The sequence below is a fragment of the Armigeres subalbatus genome, chromosome 3 (genome assembly GCF_024139115.2).
Source record: "Armigeres subalbatus isolate Guangzhou_Male chromosome 3, GZ_Asu_2, whole genome shotgun sequence".
Classification (NCBI taxonomy): domain Eukaryota; kingdom Metazoa; phylum Arthropoda; class Insecta; order Diptera; family Culicidae; genus Armigeres; species Armigeres subalbatus.
Genome location: NC_085141.1, coordinates 2,227,620 through 2,248,924, shown reverse-complemented (window position 1 = coordinate 2,248,924; position 21,305 = coordinate 2,227,620). Strand labels below are relative to the sequence as shown.

General features: G+C 41.4%; 1 protein-coding gene across 6 annotated transcripts in view; it reads left to right on the top strand.

Annotated features, from left to right (window-relative positions):
• LOC134220109 (protein abrupt) overlaps positions 1–21,305 on the top strand; it is a 70,864-nt gene that overhangs the window by 17,061 nt on the left and 32,498 nt on the right. The window contains exons 1-2 of one of the 6 annotated variants that reach the window (XM_062699094.1): positions 20,413–20,676; positions 21,022–21,149. In XM_062699094.1, the coding sequence (XP_062555078.1) occupies positions 21,060–21,149 (90 nt within the window). In that variant the 5' untranslated portion in view covers positions 20,413–20,676; positions 21,022–21,059. Of the gene's footprint in view, positions 1–20,412; positions 20,867–21,021; positions 21,150–21,305 lie in introns of those variants that run through there. The other 5 variants (XM_062699093.1, XM_062699092.1, XM_062699091.1 and 2 more) reach the window with 5 other exon arrangements.

Genomic DNA, 21,305 nt, shown 5'->3' with positions numbered 1-21,305 from the left:
ATCTTCTCGAGAAGTTCATTGGAATTTCCTTGGGAAATTTTTTGGAATTTCCTTTGGAAACTGTTCGGGAGTTCCTCGGGAAATTGTTCGGAAGTTCCTCGGGAAATTCTTCGGAATTTCCTAGTGAAATTCTTCGGATTCTCCTCGGGAAATTCTTCGGGGAATTCTTTGGAATTTCCTCGGGAAATTCTTCAAAATTTCCTCGGGAAATCGTCGGAGTTTTCTCGGTAAATTCTTCGGAATTTTCTGGGTAAATTCTTCGGAATTTCCTCGGAAAATTAATCGGAATTTCCTCGGGAAATTCATCGGAATTTCCTCGGGAAATTCATCGGAATTTTCTCGGGAGATTCTTCAGAATTTCCTCGGGAAACTCTTCGGAATTTCCTCGGGAAACTCTTCGGAATTTCCTCGGGAAATTCTTCGGAATTTCCTCGAAATTCTTCGAATTTCCTCGAAATTCTTCGAATTTCCTCGAAATTCTTCGAATTTCCTCGAGAAATTCTTCGAATTTCCTCGAAATTCATCGGAGTTTTCGGAAATTCTTCAGAATTTCCTCGAAACTCTTCGAATTTCCTCGGGAAACTCTTCGGAATTTCCTCGAAACTCTTCGAATTTCCTCAGGAAATTCTTCGGAATTTCCTCGGTAAATTCTTCGGAATTTCCTCGAAAATCTTCGAAATTTCCTCGGAAATTCTTCGAATCTCCTCGAAATTCTTCGGAATTTCCTCGAAATTCTTCGGAATTTCCTCGGAAATTCTTCGAATTTCCTCGAAATTCTTCCGAATTTCCTCGAAATTCTTCGAATTTCCTCGAAATTCTTCGGAATTTCCTCGAAATTCTTCGAATTTCCTCAGGAAATTCTTCGAATTTCCTCGAAATTCTTCGAATTTCCTCGAAATTCTTCGAATTTCCTCAGGAAATTCTTCGAATTTCCTCGAAATTCTTCGAATTTCCTCTGAAATTCTTCGAATTTCCTCGGGAAATTCTTCGAATTTTCTCGAAATTCTTCGAGTTTTCTCAGGAAATTCTTCGAATTTCCTCGGGTAATTCTTCGAATTTCCTCGAAATTCTTCGAATATCCTCGAAATTCTTCGGAATTTCCTCGAAATTCTTCGAATTTCCTCGAAATTCTTCGGAATTTCCTCGAAATTCTTCGAATTTCCTCGAAATTCTTCGAATTTCCTCGAGAAATTCTTCGGAATTTCCTCGAGAAATTCTTCGGAATTTCCTCGGGAAATTCTTCGGAACTTCCTCGGAACCTTCTTCGGACTTTCGTCGGGAAATTATTCAGAATTTCCTTGGGAAATTATTCAAAATTTCCACGGATTTTTTTTCAGAATATACTCGGAAAATGCTTCGGAGTTTCCTTGGGAAATACTTCGAAATTTCTTGGGGAAATTCTTCGCAATTTTCTCGGGAAATTCTTCGGAATTGCTTCGTAAATAATGTTCGGAATTTCCTAAGGAAACTTTCGGAATTTACTCGGCAATTTATTTGAATACTTCTGAGAATTTTCTTGCAAAATACCTACTTCAGATTTTCCAAGAGAAAATTTTGGGAATGCTTCTGGAAAATGCTGCCAAATTTCCGCGGAAATCCTCCGGTGTTTCTGCTGGAAATTCTACAAAATATGGAATTTCCACGAAGAATTATTCTTATTAGGTTTGTCTTCAATGTTGCAACTTCCACAAACTCAAATTTTATGCCTTTAAAGGTTGTGTAGCATTTGAAGTAGTGTATTATTCGGGTGATTGTCCCATTCGGAGTTGTTGCTCATCCGGGATAATAGAATTTGACATTTTTATTTCGTATCTCACTTATCTGTATCGCAATTTAATGGATACTTATTGATTTATTCAAAATCATTTGAGGACAATTGGTCACTCTAATTCTGAATAATACATTAGAAAGTAAAAAAAGGTACCAACACTTCCAATCGCAATCCCCAAACCGAATTACACACAATACCAGCCAAGCCGATCGGCAGCACACGCGTTAGCTCAGCATAGTTTTGTCGGCCAGCTCGGCAGCTCAGCACTCGAAATATTTGCCACACTATTTGGGTGACTAAATCGGGCGCATCAGACTCGCGTCGTCTCGCCACGCCAGCCAAGCGTGCAAAGTGTAGTTAGGTATAGCACACGTTGTTGGAGCAATTCGCCATTTGGAGGAGACCAATCACATGACACACATGGTCAGAGGATCGCTGGGAGATCACATTTTCCATGAAGATGAAGATACACCGCTGCGAAGCCGGGAAGACAACAACGGCGCACATCGCAACATACATCTAGAACAGCTGCTTGTTGCCCGCTCCTTTCAGAGTGTCTCCTGGGAGCGAATACGGCTCGTTAATCACATCGAATCAACTGCCAGGCCAGTGGAAGGCCATTCATAAACTACGATGTTTTAGAGGAAACTTTAACAGTTTCAGTATCAAACATTCTTGAGGATATTATTTTTACTCTAATTTCAACCTTTTTTGTCGATGGCTGGTGATTTTCTTATGCGCAATACAATTTGAACATATCTTTTTTTGTGATTCAACAAATATTTTTAAATATCCAACATAGAGAAGGAAATTTCATAATTATTCAAATTGAACCTCGTGGTTTGTGGATGGCCTCAAAAGTAAGTTGCTTGCCTACTTCCTTCAAGTACTCACATCATCTTAACAGTATACACGAGACCTGCTCAACGCCAACATCTATTCGAACGCGTGCGATGAACAACCGTTGAGTATGTTTTCATTTACACTTGTTCGGTTGAGTAAAACACTGTATAAAGAAAACGACGTTAAAATGTGGGAAAAGCCAAAACCACCATGACAAACAACAACAACTGCCTAATCCCGACCCGAGCTAGCCGCACGCCGATATTCTCTTGGGTGAAAACTCCCCCACATGAACTGATTCGAAAACCCACCAAAGTTCTGCACTCTGAATGGCTCGATGACGTCGCACCACCGCCGCAACCAACTGCCGACGCCACCGTACCTTGCGTTTGAACCGAAGCATAATTCAATGGCACCGCCAAAAACAACAACAACAACTCTAAACCAGACAAATTGTAAACAAGGAAGGTGTGACACTTGTTAGATGACACGGTTTATTATTGTATACACATTTATATATAATGTATGGCATCCCACACCTACGGATCACAGCCAGTGCATTGATCTTGACTTTCAGCATCATCTGTGGCAAGCTCCGAGTGAGGTACCATGCGGCTCCATGATTGAAGGGCCTGATCATGACGCATTAAGTCAGCTGGCTCAGATTTCAAATTGTGATGGAGGAACTGTTCCATTTTTCATCCCATGAAAACAAAGTGGGCTTATCACGATGGAAAAGAATAAACCACCAGATTCGTTTGATTTTATAGTACACCAGCTTGCGTACAAACATAAAATAAACAAACCCTTTCGTTTTTGATTATATTATTTTTTTAAATAATCCATATAGCACTCATCTATGAGATGAACATCCGGAACAGAAAGCAACTCTCTTTTATTTACAGCCACCTCATCAGCCACATTCATTTTATGAGGCGAAAATCCGCAAGGACGATGAATATTTTCACTCCGTACAACTGACCAGAGCCAACCCGAGTAGGAAGGCACAGAAAGTTTTAACCCAATTGTGAAAACTTCAATTTTTTATAACAACTAGTGATATAATTGGGGTATTATAGTTTGTTTAAGCATTTTTCCTTAACAAAATTATCTATGTTAGAATTTTTAGTTATTTTAACAACATCCTGAAACAAGTCTTTAACTGCCTTTGTTAGGAAAAATATTGAACTCAAATTCACAGCATTATATAAACCTCCCTTACTTGGGAAGGTTTAAAAACAAAAAAAAACTATAACAAACATTTAAGTTAAAAACTATAACGTTTTTGAAACAAGCGACACTTAAGTCAGTTACAAATTGAACGAGTTTTTATGACCTGAATTTGAGAAAATTTGAAAAAATTGGGGTACCAGCATGGCAATTAAATTTTGGAAGGAGATCAACCTTCTTTGTTTTACTATTTCGAGAAAACAACAAAAACTGTTTTTCAACCCTCTCCCAATGTAAAATTTTTACCATACAAATCATTTTTGTTTATATGGAACATTGGAAAATGGCAGACCCCTCCCCAAAAGTGCATGCATAGTTATTGTACGACCCCAAACCACAATTATCTTTGGACAACATATTCTATTTACATAAAATTCTTATAGACCTGGAAACTACTGATCCGATTACCGTTAAAATTTGTATGCTCTCCTTCCTTTGGAAAGGGTGCTCCCATACAAATGAAACACCAATTTCTTCATAATTCGAGAATAAATCAAGCAAATGGAACCAAATCGGGCATGTGGAGGTTTTGGAAGGGAAGATAAGTTTCTTGGGTGGTGCGAGCGAAACCCCTCCCCCTTATGGATATTCCAAACAAATGTTTAAAAGGACTTGACCGTATCTGTTTTTGATTAATGATACACATTAGATTTGCCCAGTATGGGGAGAAAAAAGGTGCCACGGGGCACCCTCCAGGATTGTTTCTTTTGGTGAGAAAATCAATCTCTCAACATTTCAGCTCAATCGCTTGTTGCATAAGCTGGCGCATTTGATTTGAAGTTTGTATGGGGATTTCAGCAAAAATATATAGAAAAACACACCTCCGTCACTCATTCGATCTGGAATTTGGTTCTGATCGCTCGATTGAGCTCAACATTGCAAAAAGGTCAGTTGGTATGTTACAGAACAAATTCACAGAACATTGTTCGATGATCAAAGGAACTTTTACTTTGCTTTCGGCAGCTTTATTAGGAACTGGATTGTGTAATTTTGGATTTATTGATCGAGTCGAATATAAAAGCTATAAAAAATGTTAAAGGATTTATTGATCGAGTCGAATAAAAACTATATAAAAGTTCATTTAATCATCTACTTGTATCGAATGGGTGAATTTTACTCATATTGAATTTGGTAAATCAAAATTTTCTACATTCTAAATGACAGCATTCGTACTAAAGTTGATCTGGCAAAGAAATACGGATCTCTTGAAACATAACAAACTAGCAAACTATATAGTTTGGTGGTGGAGGTGGATAAGACAACCATGAAAGAATTATGAAAATCGCTTTGAACTCTGCCGGGAACCTGCCCCAATTAACATTTCAAGTTTTATTCCACTCTTGGAATCGTTTTCACGATCAAATTATAAGAACTAACAATAAAACTCACGACAACCATCTGGTTACCTCTATAAGAGTAAGGTATGACCAAGTGGCCCTCTCTACATGACCACTATAAACCTCTTATAAGCGTAATTTGAACAATTTGAAACCCCTTTTAAACCACCCACAGAAAAGGGAATTTGGCTGCGGCAGCTGTCAAAAATGTTGGTTTAAAAAAAAGGGAAACAAAATTGCGGAAAAATAATAACAAAATGGACTGATGATGCAAATTATGATGAGGATGTCAACACAATAATATTTATTCAGGTTTGTTTTGCAATATACTATCGTTAAAATAAGTTGCGCTTTCAATTTTATGGTGAAAGCTAGGTAAAGAATAAGACTCTATACCACGCGCCGGCAAAATAATGTAGTTCAGTGCAATAAATTGAAATCAATTATAATATCAACATCGAAAATATCCACTTAATCTGTAGGTTTTTCACCCTAATATATTTCCAATTATAATAATTTACCAGGAGAAGTGTTCTACGCGACGAAATTATTATCTGATTATGGATTTCAGTGATAAATTTCACTGACTTGAAAATGATTCTTATTTTCTAATATGGCCATCATGAACTCCGATCAGAAAAATGTTGTTCTTATTTTAAACCCTTATAAACTCTTTGCAATGCAAATATCCTTATTGCGGTTTCTCATTTGACCACATTACGACCAAAAATTGTGGCTTTTATCGAGCTTTGAAAATATGACTTATTGCGCTCTTCATCACAACCGTAGAGCAGCTCATAAAATCAAATGGCATTTGATGTTTGGAGCTTTTTCAGCAGATTTATGAGAGGTTTATTGATAGTAATAAGAGTGCCAATAAAATTGAGCAACTAGCCATGGTAATTGCTATCATAAATCCGCTATAAGAATTAAATAAATCCAACAAGCTTAGGAATTGTTACTTGGGTGCTGTTTAAAATCATTATTCTTAGGATTTCTTGATCGCAGTATTCGACATGTAAACCAAGAACATGTATTTCCCAACATGCAATAAGGTTGAGGTTTCCTTAAATACGAGTTCCATATAAATGCTTCTATACTTGTTCATTTATTTAATAGATTTGCATAAAAAGTTCAGTCACAAGATTAATCGTTGCACAAATGTACCAAGCGTCTCCATATGCTTTTATGCTTATATGCGGCTTGAACAGTTTTCAGTATCCTTACCTGTTGTGTCCCCAAGGAGGCCCATTTTTGCTTGAAAAACACTCATGGGGACATTAAGATATCGTAATAACTTAGATTATCGTAATAACTTAGTATTTTAACTTATCTGAACATGCAATCATGCAAACATGCAAGTGATTTCAGCGCCGATAAAGCGATGATCCCCTCCCTACCTTGTGACCAAATAATCACGGAATTTTCCTTATTAAATCAAAAACGCCAGTAACCAGTCGATTTTAGAGGTCGAGAACTACCAATGCAACACATGAGCATCGCGAATATAAATTTATTGTCTATCAGTGTAATCGAGGTACCGTAATCCGAAAAAAAACTTTGATCGCCGGGTAATATTGATCAGTTTAACCATTTTCAAGAAATGAATAAATTATTGTTATTACAAATACTTATTGTGAGTCAGGTATCTTAATCATGACTAAATTTGCTGCTAAATGATACAACTTCGGATGAATTTACATTTATGTATCGCCTTAGCCGTGCGGTAAGACGCGCGGATACAAAGCAAGACTATGCTGAGGATGGCTGGGTTCGATTGCCGGTGCCGGTCTAGGCAATTTTCGGATTGGAAATTGTCTCGACTTCCCTGGGCATAAAAGTATCATCGTGTTAGCCTCATGATATACGAATGCAAAAATGGTAACCTGGCTAAGAAACCTCGCAGTTAATAACTGTGGAAGTGCACTAATTTACACTAAGCTGCGAGGCGGCTCTGTCCCAGTGTGGGATGTAATGCCAATAAGAAGAAGAAGTATCGCCTAAATTTATGTAAATAAGAATTGTGGTTCCAATAGCATCATATGGTGGCATCGGGAGAGACTCGGTGCAATGTGTACAAACCATACACGACCATCGATGATTCTCCAAATGATGAACATCGATCGCTAGAACTAATTAAGTATTAGCCGAATAATAAATATGCGTATCGTTGCCTCCGTTTTTGCCAGTCTCGGTAACAGTGACTTTCATTCACTGCCCGAGCCATCCCCAGAAAGGATGTACGGCAAAGACGGACGCTTCGATAATTTAATTATTCTCAAATGGCCCTCGCATACTTCAACACCTATCAACCATTTTCACACTTGTCGCTGCCTAGCGATAACATTTGGACTCCGTTTCTTTCCCATCTGCTTTCGCACACACGCTGCTCCCTTCCTCTATACGAGCAGCATCGAGACCGATATGCCAATAAAATTAAAAGTATTATATAATTAAATATTATATAATTAAATGTATTATATGTATTATGTTCGCATCTAATCGAGGAACGTCTCCGGAAATCCCTCAATAAGAACTTCGTCTCATTGCTATTTACTGCGTTCCGGCACTACCGCAAGATTCCAAACCTACCGCCTTCAAAAACCTTAAACTCTCTTTGGCAACGAGATCTGTCAGATTTCTTCTTCCTCAAACTGGCACTTGAGAACCGTCGCTTGAAATATTTAGCGTACAACCCATAGCTTGGTCTGGTGTTAATTACAAATTATCCATCGTTTTAATTTTCCGTCCGTTCAATACATTCTATTGTGGTTTAATTAAACGTGTTTAATTTTATTCTACCGAAAACGATTTTTTTTTCGTTTGGAACTATTATACACTAGTCGACCCGGCAGACGTTGTCCTGCATAGTAGACGATAATGCGCGTTGTAAACTGCCCGTGAGAAATTTCCATACGAATCTTAGTTTTATTTTATCTCGATTTACTCAACAAACTTATGATTTTCGCTTGAGGAAATATCATATAAACCCGTTGGAAACGATAACCAACATACTTGCTGAAAGAATGAAGAAAATCCATACAGCCGTTTTCGAGTTATGCGAATACGAACACAGACCATTTCATTAGTTTAGCTTAGACTGACTCTACATATCAATGGTTGCTACTTCGTGATTGATCTGAACTGGTGCAAATTGCACTTTGATCCAAATGGACAGTGGTTGGGATTTACCAAATATTCTCAAAGTGCACATTTCAGCAGCTCGAAAATGTTGATCAATAACGGCGCCGGCCAAGTCCTTACAGTCAGTTGGGATAGGAAGGGAATGTTAGTGTGTAGTAATTGTTGCTACTAGAGACCGAGAATACCTCTGCATCTCCACAATTACCACGTGAAGGAAGTTAGTTGGGTGGGGTAATCAGGAACATAGATCGGGATTCACCATGGAAAGTGATGTGATCTATGTAACTTCTATTCTACTAGTTGTTACTGATCTTTAAATAACATAAACTACTGGAACAGGGTAGAGTCAATAATATACAGCTTTATATAGTGTAGAAACAAGTATTTTACTTATTTCTAGTTATAGCATTGCCTTAACAAATGTTGAATTTCACACAGCGAGTAACGAACATACTACATTAAAGAAATCATAGAATAAGGAACGTTTGCGGAAGAGATAATATACGGATCAAGTACATATAGTCGATGAAAAATATATGATCTAATTCATAAAATAGCATAGCTTGTCTTCTGCAGGAAATAATACTCTTAAAGGTCATAATTCTCCAAAATATAGTTCATAGTCTCTCTCCAGGGGCGACTCAATTTACAACGAAATTTTTTAATAAGAAACCAAAAAGGTAGCACGAAACTTTAAATTTTCGGTCGGCTATTTTATAAATGCGAAGAGTATCAATAAAGGGTGCTCTGTTTTTTTTTCTCAAGATTTGGAAAAAAACAAACCTCAATTTTTAAGAAATTAAGTCAGGAAACCGAATATTTACACCAAACTATCCAAAGTAACAACATGTTTGTTTTTCTTCTTTATACGGGTTTTTCTAACCTTTTAAATCTAATTTCAATTTTAAGATTAAATAGCTACATGCAGAATGCCTTTTTATAATGAATAAAACAGTATTAAGAAAAAAGAGATAGATTTACTAAAACAGATTTATTTATTATCAGACTAAGGCCGAAGTGGCCTGTGCTGCACATAAAAGTCTTCTCCATTCAGCTCGGTCCATGGCTGCACTTCGCCAACCATGCAGTCTTCGGAGGGTCCACAAATCGCCCTCCACCTTGCCCGCTGTGCACCTCGCTTTCTTGTTCCCGTCGGATCATTGTCGAGAATCATTTTCACCGGATTACTGTCCGACATTCTGGCTACGTGCCCGGCCCACCGCAGTCTTCCGATTTTCGCGGTGTGAACGATGGATGGTTCTCCCAACAGCTGATACAACTCGTGGTTCATTCGCCTCCTCCACGTACCGTCCGCCATCTGCACCCCACCATAGATGGTACGCAGCACTTTCCTTTCAAAAACTCCCAGTGCGCGTTGGTCCTCCACGAGCATCGTCCAGGTCTCGTGTCCGTAGAGAACTACCGGTCTTATTAGCGTTTTGTACACCCAACCGGCGATTGTTAGATTTTCTAACAATTCTGTATAAGAATCTACCAAAACATGTATAAAAACTGGGCATATGCGAAATTGTTAGATTTTTGTACAAAAAATGTAAGAAAAGCTTACAACATTGTTAGATTCTTATACAACATTTGTATAAGAATCTAGCAATTTCGCATATGCCCAATTCTTATACAGGTTTTGGTAGATTCTAATGCATAATTGTTGGAAAATCTAACAACCGCCGGTTGGGTGAAGATAGTCAGTTTGGTACGGCGGCGAACTCTATTTGATCGGAGCGTCTTGCGGAGTCCAAAGTACGTACGATTTCCAGCCACTATGCGCCTCCGAATTTCTCTGCTGGTATCGTTATCGTCGGTTCACTGGTGACCCAATTACAATTACACGAATTACACGAATTCTTCAACCACCTCGATTTCGTCACCACCGATAGAAACTTGTGGTGGGTGGCTTACATTGACCTCTCTTGAGCCTCTTCCTATCATGTACTTCGTCTTCGACGTGTTGATGACTAGTCCAATCCGATTAGCTTCGCTTTTCAGTCTGATGTAGGCTTCCTCCATCCTCTCAAAGTTACGTGCCATGATATCAATGTCGTCGGACTGGACGGACTTCGTGAAAATCGTACCACTCGTGTCAATCCCTGCCCTTCGTATTACTCCCTCCAAAGCGATGTTGAATAGCAGACACGAAAGACCATCACCTTGCCGTAACCCTCTACGCGTTTCGAAGGGACTCGAGAATGCCCCTGAAACTCGAACTACGCACATCACCCGATCCATCGTCGCCTTGATCAACCGTATCAGTTTATCCGGAAATCCGTGTTCGTGCATTAGCTGCCATAGCTGGTCCCGATCGATTGTATCATATGCGGCTTTGAAGTCGTTAAATAGATGATGTGTGGGCACGTTGTATTCGCGGCATTTCTGCAATACCTGACGTATGGCGAACACCTGGTCTGTGGTAGAGCGTTCACCCATAAATCCCGCCTGGTACTGCCCCACGAACTCTGTAACTTGCGCAGTAGTTGCTACAATCCAGCTTATCGCCCTTTTTGTAGATGGGACACACGACACCTTCCATCCACTCCTGTGGCAGAACCTCATCTTCCCAAACCTTGGTAATCACCCAGTGCAGCGCTCTAGCCAGTGCTTCACCACCGTGTTTAAACAGCTCTCCTGGTAGTTGGTCAACTCCAGGGGCTTTGTTATTTTTCAGCCGACCTGGATTTCCTGGATATTCGGAGCCGGAAGTCGTATGTCCTGCGCACGTGCTCCTAGGTTCATTATTATACCGCCACCGTTGTCTGCCATATCGCCATTCAGGTGCTCTTCGTAGTGCTGCCGCCACCTTTGGATCACCTCGCGCTCGTTTGTAAGAAGGTTCCCGTTTATGTCCTTGCACATATCGGGCTGTGGCACGTGGCCCTTACGTGAACGGTTCAGCTTCTCATAGAACTTTCGTGTGTTATTAGCGCGGTACAGTTCCTCCGTCTCTTCACGGTCTCGATCTTCCTGCTGGCGCTTTTTCCTCCGGAAAATCGAGTTTTGTCTGTTCCGCGCCCGTTTGTATCGTGCCTCGTTCGCCCTCGTGCAGCAATTTCGCCCATGCTGCATTCTTCTCCTCAACTAAAGGCCTTTTCTTCAACCTCAACTGATGCTATAGTTAAAGAAAAGGCCTTTTATCCTCAGCTTGCACATCCTTGCGTTGATTGGCTGCCACCCAATCACGCGTTGGCGCATCTTTCCCAGCACTATGAAGCCGGTTCCCAGCTCGTTGGTGGTGCCACAGCTTTGGTAGAAGGTAGCCGCTCGATGCCCGCTTTTCCACACTTTCTGTCCTGTCCAGCAGATTTCCTGCAGCGCTACGACATCGAAGTTGCTGTTGAAGTTGAAGTTTTTGTTGAAGTATTATCTTCTATGTCGTTCGTAATAGTTACTAAAACAGAGAGGCACTTGGGGGTCGTACACTAATTACGTAAGCACTTATAGGGGGAGGGGGATCTGCCATTTTCTTACGTTCCATATAAATAAAAAATTATTTGTATGGGAAAAATCTTACATGGGGGGAGGTGGGTATGGAAAACCCAGAAAAATGCTTACGTAATTAGTGTACGGCCCCTTGATTAAATTATTATTTATTCAGACTAAGGCCGAAGTGGCCTGTGCGGTATATAAGAGTCTTCTCCATTCGGCTCGGTCCATGGCTACACGTCGCCAATCACGCAGTCTATGGAGGGTCCGCAAGTCATCTTCCACCTGATCGATCCACCTTGCCCGCTGCGCACCTCGCCTTCTTGTGCCCGTCGGATCGTTGTCGAGAACAATTTTCACCGGGTTATTGTCCGACATTCTGGCTACGTGCCCGGCCCATCGCAGTCGTCCGATTTTCGCGGTGTGAACGATGGATGGTTCTCCCAACAGCTGATGCAATTCGTGGTTCATTCGCCTCCTCCACGTACCGTCCGCCATCTGCACCCCACCATAGATGGTACGCAGCACTTTCCTTTCGAAAACTCCAAGTGCGCGTTGGTCCTCCACGAGCATCGTCCAGGTCTCGTGTCCGTAAAGGACTACCGGTCTAATTAGCGTTTTGTAGATTGTCAGTTTGGTACGGCGGCGAACTCTATTCGATCGGAGCGTCTTGCGGAGTCCAAAGTACGTACGATTTCCAGCCACTATGCGTCTCCGAATTTCTCTGCTGGTGTCATTTTCGGCAGTCACCAGTGAGCCCAAGTACACAAATTCTTCTACCACCTCGATTTCGTCACCACCGATGCAAACTCGCGGTGGGTGGCTCACATTGTCTTCTCTTGAACCTCTGCCTATCATGTACTTCGTCTTCGACGTGTTGATGACTAGTCCGATCCGCTTAGCTTCCCTCTTCAGTCTGATGTAGGCTTCCTCCATCTTCTCAAAGTTACGTGCCATAATATCTATGTCGTCGGCGAAACCAAATAGCTGGACGGACTTATTGAAAATTGTACCACTCGTGTTAATCCCTGCTCTTCGTATTACCCTTCCAAAGCGATGTTGAATAGCAAACACGAAAGACCATCACCTTGCCGTAACCCTCTGCGGGTTTCGAAGGGACTCGAGAATGCCCTGAAACTCGAACTACGCACATCACCCGATCCATCGTCGCTTTGATCAACCGTGTCAGTTTATCCGGAAAACCGTGTTCGTGCATTAGCTGCCATAGCTGGTCCCGATCGATTGTATCATATGCGGCTTTGAAGTCGATGAATAGATGATGTGTGGGCACGTTGTATTCGCGGCATTTCTGCAGTACTTGGCGAATGGCGAACACCTGGTCCGTGGTGGAGCGTTCGCCCATAAAACCCGCCTGGTACTGCCCCACGAACTCCCTTGCAGTTGGTGCTAGTCGACGGCATAAAATTTGGGAGAGTACCTTGTAGGCGGCGTTCAGCAATGTGATTGCGCGGTAGTTGCTACAATCCAGCTTATCGCCCTTTTGTAGATGGGACACACGACACCTTCCATCCACTCCTGCGGCAAAACTTCCTTCTCCCAAATCTTGGTAATGACCCAGTGCAGCGCTCTAGCCAGTGCCTCACCACCGTGTGTAAATAGCTCTCCTGATAGTTGGTCAACCCCAGGGCTTTGTTGTTCTTCAGCCGGTCAATCTCCTCCTGGATTTCCTGGAGATCCGGAGCCGGTAGAATTATGTCCTGCGCGCGTTCTCCCAGGTCCATCACAATACCGCCATCTTCGTCTGCCACATCGCCATTCAGGTGTTCTTCGTAGTGCTGCCGCCACCTTTGGATCACCTCACGCTCGTTCGTAAGAAGGTTCCCGTTTATGTCCTTACACATATCAGGCTGTGGCACGTGGCCCTTACGTGAACGGTTTAACTTCTCATAGAACTTTCGTGTGTTATTAGCGCGGTACAGTTGCTCCGTTTCTTCACGGTTTCGATCTTCCTGCTGGCGCTTTTTCCTCCGGAAAATCGAGTTTTGTCTGTTCCGCGCCTGTTTGTATCGTGCCTCGTTCGCCCTCGTGCGGTGTTGCAGCAATCTCGCCCATGCTGCATTCTTCTCTTCCACTAACTGATCACATTCGCCGTCATACCAGTCGTTTCTCTGATCCGGGGGCACCGTGCCTAGTGCAGCGGTTGCGGTGCTACCAATGGCGGATCGAATATCTCTCCAGCCATCTTCAAGAGACGCTGCGCCTAGCTGCTCTTCCGTTGGAAGTGCCACTTCCAGCTGCTGCGCGTATTCTTGGGCTAGTCTACCGTCTTGTAGCCGCCCAATGTTAAGCCGCGGCGTCCGACTTCGACGCGTGTTGTACACCGTCGAGAGTTTTGAGCGCAGGCATACTGCAACGAGGTAGTGGTCGGATTCAATATTCGCACTGCGGTAAGTGCGGACATTCGTGATGTCGGAGAAGAATTTACCGTCGATTAGAACGTGATCGATTTGGTTTTCCGTTTCTTGGTTAGGTGATCTCCATGTGGCCTTGTGGATATTTTTGCGGGGAAAGAAGGTGCTTCGGACTACCATTCCGCGGGAGGCTGCGAAGTTTATGCATCGTTGGCCGTTGTCATTCGATACGGTGTGACGACTATCCGGTCCGATGACCGGTCTATACATTTCCTCCCTTCCTACCTGTGCGTTCATGTCACCGATGACGATTTTAACGTCCCGCAGTGGGCATCCATCGTATGTCTGCTCCAGCTGTGCGTAGAACGCTTCTTTCTCGTCGTCGGGTCTCCTTCGTGTGGGCAGTGCACGTTGATGATGCTATAGTTGAAGAAACGGCCTTTAATCCTCAGCTTGCACATCCTTGCGTTGATTGGCTGCCACCCAATCACGCGTTGGCGCATCTTACCCAGCACTATGAAGCCGGTTCCCAGCTCGTTGGTGGTGCCACAGCTTTGGTAGAAGGTAGCCGCTCGATGCCCGCTTTTCCACACTTTCTGTCCTGTCCAGCAAATCTCCTGCAGCGCCACGACGTCGAAGTTGCGGGGATGTAATTCATCGTAGATCATCCTGTCGCAACCTGCGAAACCTAGCGACTTGCAATTCCATGTTCCAAGCTTCCAATCGTGATCCTGTATTCGTCGCTCAGGTCTTTGCCGATTATATCGAGTCGCATTATCTCTTATATTGTTCGTAATGATTGGTTTTCTAGGCGGCTTATTGGGCCTGCGCAAACCTCCTGTCTCGTCGGAGGGCCGTCGTGTCAGGGCTGTTTAGCGTCCCACCTAACACCAGGACTTGGGCTTGTGCGCTTTGAGCGGCACACGGTCGCTTTGGTGGGGCCTACTTGCGGATACATGCAGCTTTTTATAGAGGTTTAACAGGGCCCACTGTCAAACCCCACCACATCCTAGGCAAGCCCCACAACTCGCAGATGGCCTGGGGAGGGATCGTCAAGCCCTTGGACATAGTCCCTGCTGCCCTAAAGCTTGGGCATTTAATAGGAAGCTTATATTTATGCATGATCTGTATGTATTTTAAAGATTTCAATGAAAACATGGGTTTCAGTGAATTATACGACAATTATTCAAATATATTTTGCGTGAATGAAACAAAAGCTTGTCCTTGGAGGGAACCCACTTCCCAGTGTATGAGAATATGAAAGGTGTCGAAAAGAAAAGGTGGAGGAAGTAGCAAGAATATATTCTAGATATGTAGTAAGAATAATGAAACTAAAGCCACATATCTGTTCATTTGATCTTACTGTGCGTAGCCTCCTTTAAGTTTGACTTAACACATTATCAGTCAACACTATTTAAATTTTCTTAAAATTCTAAAATTCTTAAAATTCTATATCACACATATGACCGACGGAAAGTCATCCGAATATTCTATACAGCTAGTGGGAACTATGGCTTAAAAGAATATACGAAAAGCAAACATAATCAAAAGATTTTAGTATTGCAAATGTTATCTAATCCCCTGCATATTTCTAAGTCCAATCCAAGTCCAAAACGAGCATAATTTCACTATTTCAACATGCCTAACAAAGTCGAAATGATAACATTGAACAAATTATTTTTATAGAATCTGATAGAAAGCGACACCCCGCTTTAGAGAAAGGATAGGTAGAAATCAGGTGCCAGAGAGATTTTACTATTTTTTGGTATAATAGGCCAATAATATAAAACGCACAATAATACGATTAAACTATTTATTCTAAAAATTACATAGTTGCACAATCTACAGATAACAGAACAGAATAGCAAAAAGAGTTAAAATTGGAACCTCTCACTGGAATTTCATTTGCAGGTCTGTTGCATCAAATAAAACTGGATCCAGCAAGGGCACTACATCGCTGTCCTAATACACATAATATTTAAAGAAATAAAATACTTTTTTAAATTGTCAACAGATTAAAAAAACAAAAATCAGCGGAATCACACGTTAAAACCTGACACGAAAATTTAGCAGCAGCCGTCCGCGCGCAATAGTTGCTGTGTTCCTCACTATTATACATTATCAAGCATTATTCAAAAAGTTGTTTATTTTGTAGGAAAAGTTTCCGGAGAACAGATCGAGAAAATAACTGGTATAACGCCCAGTTATAATCTCTGCAGGTTTGAACCACACGTGAATCACGAGATCATTTTTTCAATGGATCAATCTGCTGGGGAAACCGGCGAATATGTTCGTTTTTGCTCCAGATTCAAACTAGAATAGTGTTCGAAAATTTAGAATGAAACTGAATCACTACTGATTTCACTCTTAGGACAAGTGTGTGACCCTAAATGGCCGGTACAAAATAATAATGACAGACGCTCTCCGTGGAGATCTGACTCTGCATGGCTTGCTGCTCGCCCGTTGACACGTTGAGGTGTGAATCTGTGAACACACGCTGAAGGCATCTTACTCAAACCCACAATTCATTTTTAATACTCTGTTATATTAACTCTTTCCACATATTGTACTTTGATCAATCATGTCTGTTAAAATGAGTTGATATTATTTGTGAAACTAGCAATACTGTAAATTGAATGTGTTGAGGAAATGTAGAGTGCAGTTGTGATGAATTCGGCGGCTTGCAAATTGAATTGGAAACTTTTATATTATATTTGATAGTTACTAATTGGAAATTCCAGCTTTGAAGTTGTGTGTAAGACACTGCTATCAAAAGAGTTTAATTCAAGCCAATGAAAACCCATCGCAACATGTCTTTAACAAGATTTCATACAGCTGAAATACGAGTCTAAGCTAACTTAGTCGAGTCAAGTACGAGACAGTGAAAACGGTCTAAATACGTATATCTGTTGAAGTTGCAATCAAGTGGTGGAATAACAAACTCGTCTTATTGCAAGCGAAGACATTCTACTTAAAGCTCAACGTAATTTTCTCATGGACATTAACCTGTTGAGGAGTGTAGTAAAGTATCTTCTGACGAATGAAAATAAAGAATTCCCTAGAAGCATGTGCATTAGAGTGGGGCATCAGGGTCATGTTTTCAAATCAATGGTCTTTCGATGCCATTCGGGGTCCCAAACAACTGAGCAAAATTTGAGCCCGATTGGTTACTTCCTCGCTTTCCGCATCGCGTTTGAAGTTCGTATGGAAAACGAACTTTTTTGCGTTTTTACTTCTTGAGGTTCCAGTTCATCGTAAACAAAGTGGCACATTGTGTTAAAGTATAACCCAAAGGATGCCGAAAAACATTGCTGAAGAAGGTACGTTGTAAAGGGCTGAAAGTCTCCCTAATAAAGACACACAAAAAAAGGTGCGTTGTTAGAATGTTTACTAAAAACAAGTTATATCCCTGTATGTTATTTCAAAATTATTGATCTTATAGGGCTGGGATGCTAATTTGAGTGATTCGGAATCATTTCTCAACGTTCAGGTCAAGAATGAAAAAAAAGTTTTGACCACAAACAATCATAGGTAACCTGGTAGTGCTGGCATTGGAAACATTGATTTCTTCCCTATATTTCAATCAATCAATCTTCGAAGCGTAATAACATTTTTTGTAGACGTTCCAGCAACGTACCTTCTTCAGCAAAGTGTTTCGGCATCTTTCAGACTGTATGCTAACGTAATGAGTCACGTGATTGACGATAAATTGAAGCCGCTAAGAGCAAAAATGTGAAAAAGTACGATTTCCCATACTAATCTCCATATAAATTGAAAACGCGATGCGAAAAGCGAGGACGCAATCAAACGAGCCCATATCTTGCACAGTTGATCGGGGTCCCAAAACGATTCAGGAAAGCCTTGATCTCACTTGATTGGATGAAGTTTGCGTTTTTCCATACAACTGCGCCCCACTCTAATATGCATACGTGTGACGATCGAATCGTTTTCCTGTATGCAAGATCTCCTAAACGCACTGTCTAGTGCATTGTTGAACAAACATGAATCCCAGTCTAACATTACTAGCAAATATCCAACCCCATCTTCTAGCAGCGAACAAACATCCAAATTTATTAGGACCCACTAAAATAATATCACCTGTAGCCGGCTGACGCGACCTATCGAGTCTAATTTGTCACCCATATAGATGTCGACGGGCGGCCCCGATTAGCGGACCACTTTCATAAAACAACGAACGTGTGAATAAAAATTTCCTCGCATCGTTACCCTTACGAATGATCGTTAGCACTTTCATAATTTTCCGGCATATTTCACTCGCTGGTGGCTTCGTTCTCACCTCTAATAAAGAGATTCGTATCAGAGGAGTGCGCGGCCTAAGCTCGCGACGGATACCAATTGACCAACAATTATGCCGTCGGCCGGTCGGTATCCTTATTAGATGGCGTAAAGTGGCCTCAAGCAGTACATATAATTAAATTGTCTAATTTTAGCCTGATCTCCGCTTGCAATACAATGCGTATAAAATATAATTCCGCTGCCTTGTTTTCGGTTGGATCGACTGCATGACTTTCTCTGCACTTTCTTATTGTCTTATTAGTGCTGTTGGTTGCATTGCATTTGCTCCTTCGGTGAAACGTAAGTGTTTTGGTATGTACCTACACCAACTGCACTGGGCTTGAGTGTCTCTCCGTTTGCGGTGATTCTACGGATCGGTGTCTCTATTTTTCCACCAGCCACGAAGCGCACTTTCTAAATTTCTATCTAGCTATCGGACAAAACACGATCTACCGCCAGCATCATCATCAGTGCTTTAGTAGAGGGGGGAAGAAGTCTGATCATATTCTGATGAAAGTTCATTGAAAGTTAGGTATCGGATGGGAAATTTTCTCGTTTCCTTGACAATGAGTTGAGGTGTAACCCGAGCAAAGTCTGAAAACATAATAGAAATAGAAAACATATTTTGATATTGATATCAAATTGAAATCATAATTTGTTTTCAAATAAGAATCATCATGACTGATTACATATTTTGATCTCATTTTGCTGTTGATTTCTATATTGTATGATCTGACATCAAACTGTGTACTTATTTTGTTATCGGAACCAATATCAAAATTAGTTTTCGATTTGCTCTCATCGATAGCAGGAATAGTTTTCGATTTGATGTCACAGTAAGATTTTTCTGCTGTAGATTTTGATCTTTTAACCGTTAAAACGACCAAAAGGATATCAACCTGAGTTATCAAAATTAGTCGATTTCACAACAACAGAATTAGTTATCGATTTGCTCTCAAGCTTTGCTCGGGAAACTACCTCGCTTAGCCAACTCAAATATACGATGTATTTGAAAAACATAGACAGCAGCAGAGTTGAGAAATTCAAGTCGTAATGTAGTAGGTTGTAAGTATGCATATGTTGAACACGTGATCTGCTTAAGGACGATGCGAAATGGAATCCAAAACATGGCCGGATTTCTATTTTTAATGGCACAAGTTATAATAAAAAAATTATCAACAAAACTAAAAATCCTATTCTACGCATAACAGAGCAAAGATAAAAAAAGTAGTCTATGCGTTTGTTTGATTCTTCTTTGTTGAGATTTGTGCTTCTGAACTTTGGGACTAAGGAGCTTTTCTGGTTACTTTGATCGGTTTCTGTATGCTAATTTCAATATTTCAATGCTCGATATCCCCATTAGTCGATGGTGCATTGCTTTTCCAAAAAGCATCACCAACTCCATAGCAACATACGTATAGTTGAGGGTTGATAAGGGTATTCACCTGACAGCGTAACAGCGTAACCAGAAATATTTCATACACAATCATAAGGGACATATTTTAAATCGACTATGAAACATTTCTATTAACAGATACGCAGCTACCTATGCCCGTAAGTAAATACCCCTAATGTTACGAGAAGTTTCGTGGACATTTTTTTTATTGCGCTTGCGCTTGAACCCCGATTTTTAAATGTGATTCTTCAAATCGTTAGGAACTATTATATTTAGCCATTTTAAAAAATGTCCATTGAATTCTTAGTCAAACCGTCCTACCAACGCCTCTGCCACGATCCAAGATCCATCCGTATTGTTTTTGCGATAGTCGTGGTTTTCTTTCGCTCTTATTGTACCGATCCCTGATCGTACCCCGTAATCTTTTCCTGCCTGCTGTGCGCGATTCACAGCACATTGATAGGCGGGGTTGGTGGTTCGGTCAGTACGTGTGACAAATGGCAATTTTCCGTTCGTGTGGAGAATTTTCACATCACACTCCTTTATTCACGAAAATCTCGGCCTGGCGCTGTCCCTTTTGTTGGCAGGTTGGCTGGCTTGCTGACTGGCCCCGATCAACTACCGACCGACGAGACACTATGCGTTATTTTTATTTCTCCTCAAATCCAATCTGTCGTCGTCACCGTAGACGTCGGTTGCTGATGGATTGGCGACTGCGGAGAAAAAATCGCTCGATCAAATCCAAATCCATCCTCGGAGTTTCACCGTCACTGCAGTCAGTGGTAGAGAGCAAGTGAGAGGGTCACGCTGGTTAGCTGCAGTCTCCGAACGATCACCGCCTAATGATGATGGGTGTGTAACAAGTGGTTCATCCAATTTTATTGCCTTTCCTTGCGCGTTCCTCGCGGATGGTGTTTTCCTTAGAAGAAAAGAAGTGAAAACGGAATGCATGACGAATGTTCCGTCTTCAGTGAGAATCGACATATTCATGTGAAGTGCAGCGTTGGCGCAGGGAGAAGTGACGTGAAACGCAGAGACAGTGGTGGGTGGAGTACGGCAGGATAGCTCTGAATGTGTTTTTAATTCGTCTGATATAGTTTAGATCAAGGACCAAGGATCATGAACGGTGCTCATTAATCAGTGTGTGATTGTGATTTTTTTTTCTCTCACACGCTCCGATCGACGTGTCTATTTCAGCAGATTGACCTGAAATCGATCGCAGTGATTGAAACAGCATGGACACGCAATCACATGGTGGTGGAACGGTGAACGGAGGCGGCGGCAGCAGTCCTCAGCAGTTTTGCCTACGATGGCATAATCATCAGGTGAGTCAATCGAGAGCTCCTAATCAGCTATAATATATTCCAATCGAAAACATCCGCTTTTCGGATTTCAAGTCTATATTGTAAAGTAACCAAAGGAAAAACAATTATTGTAAAATTTGTATAGCACGGTTATTATAGCTAGAACATATTACAATT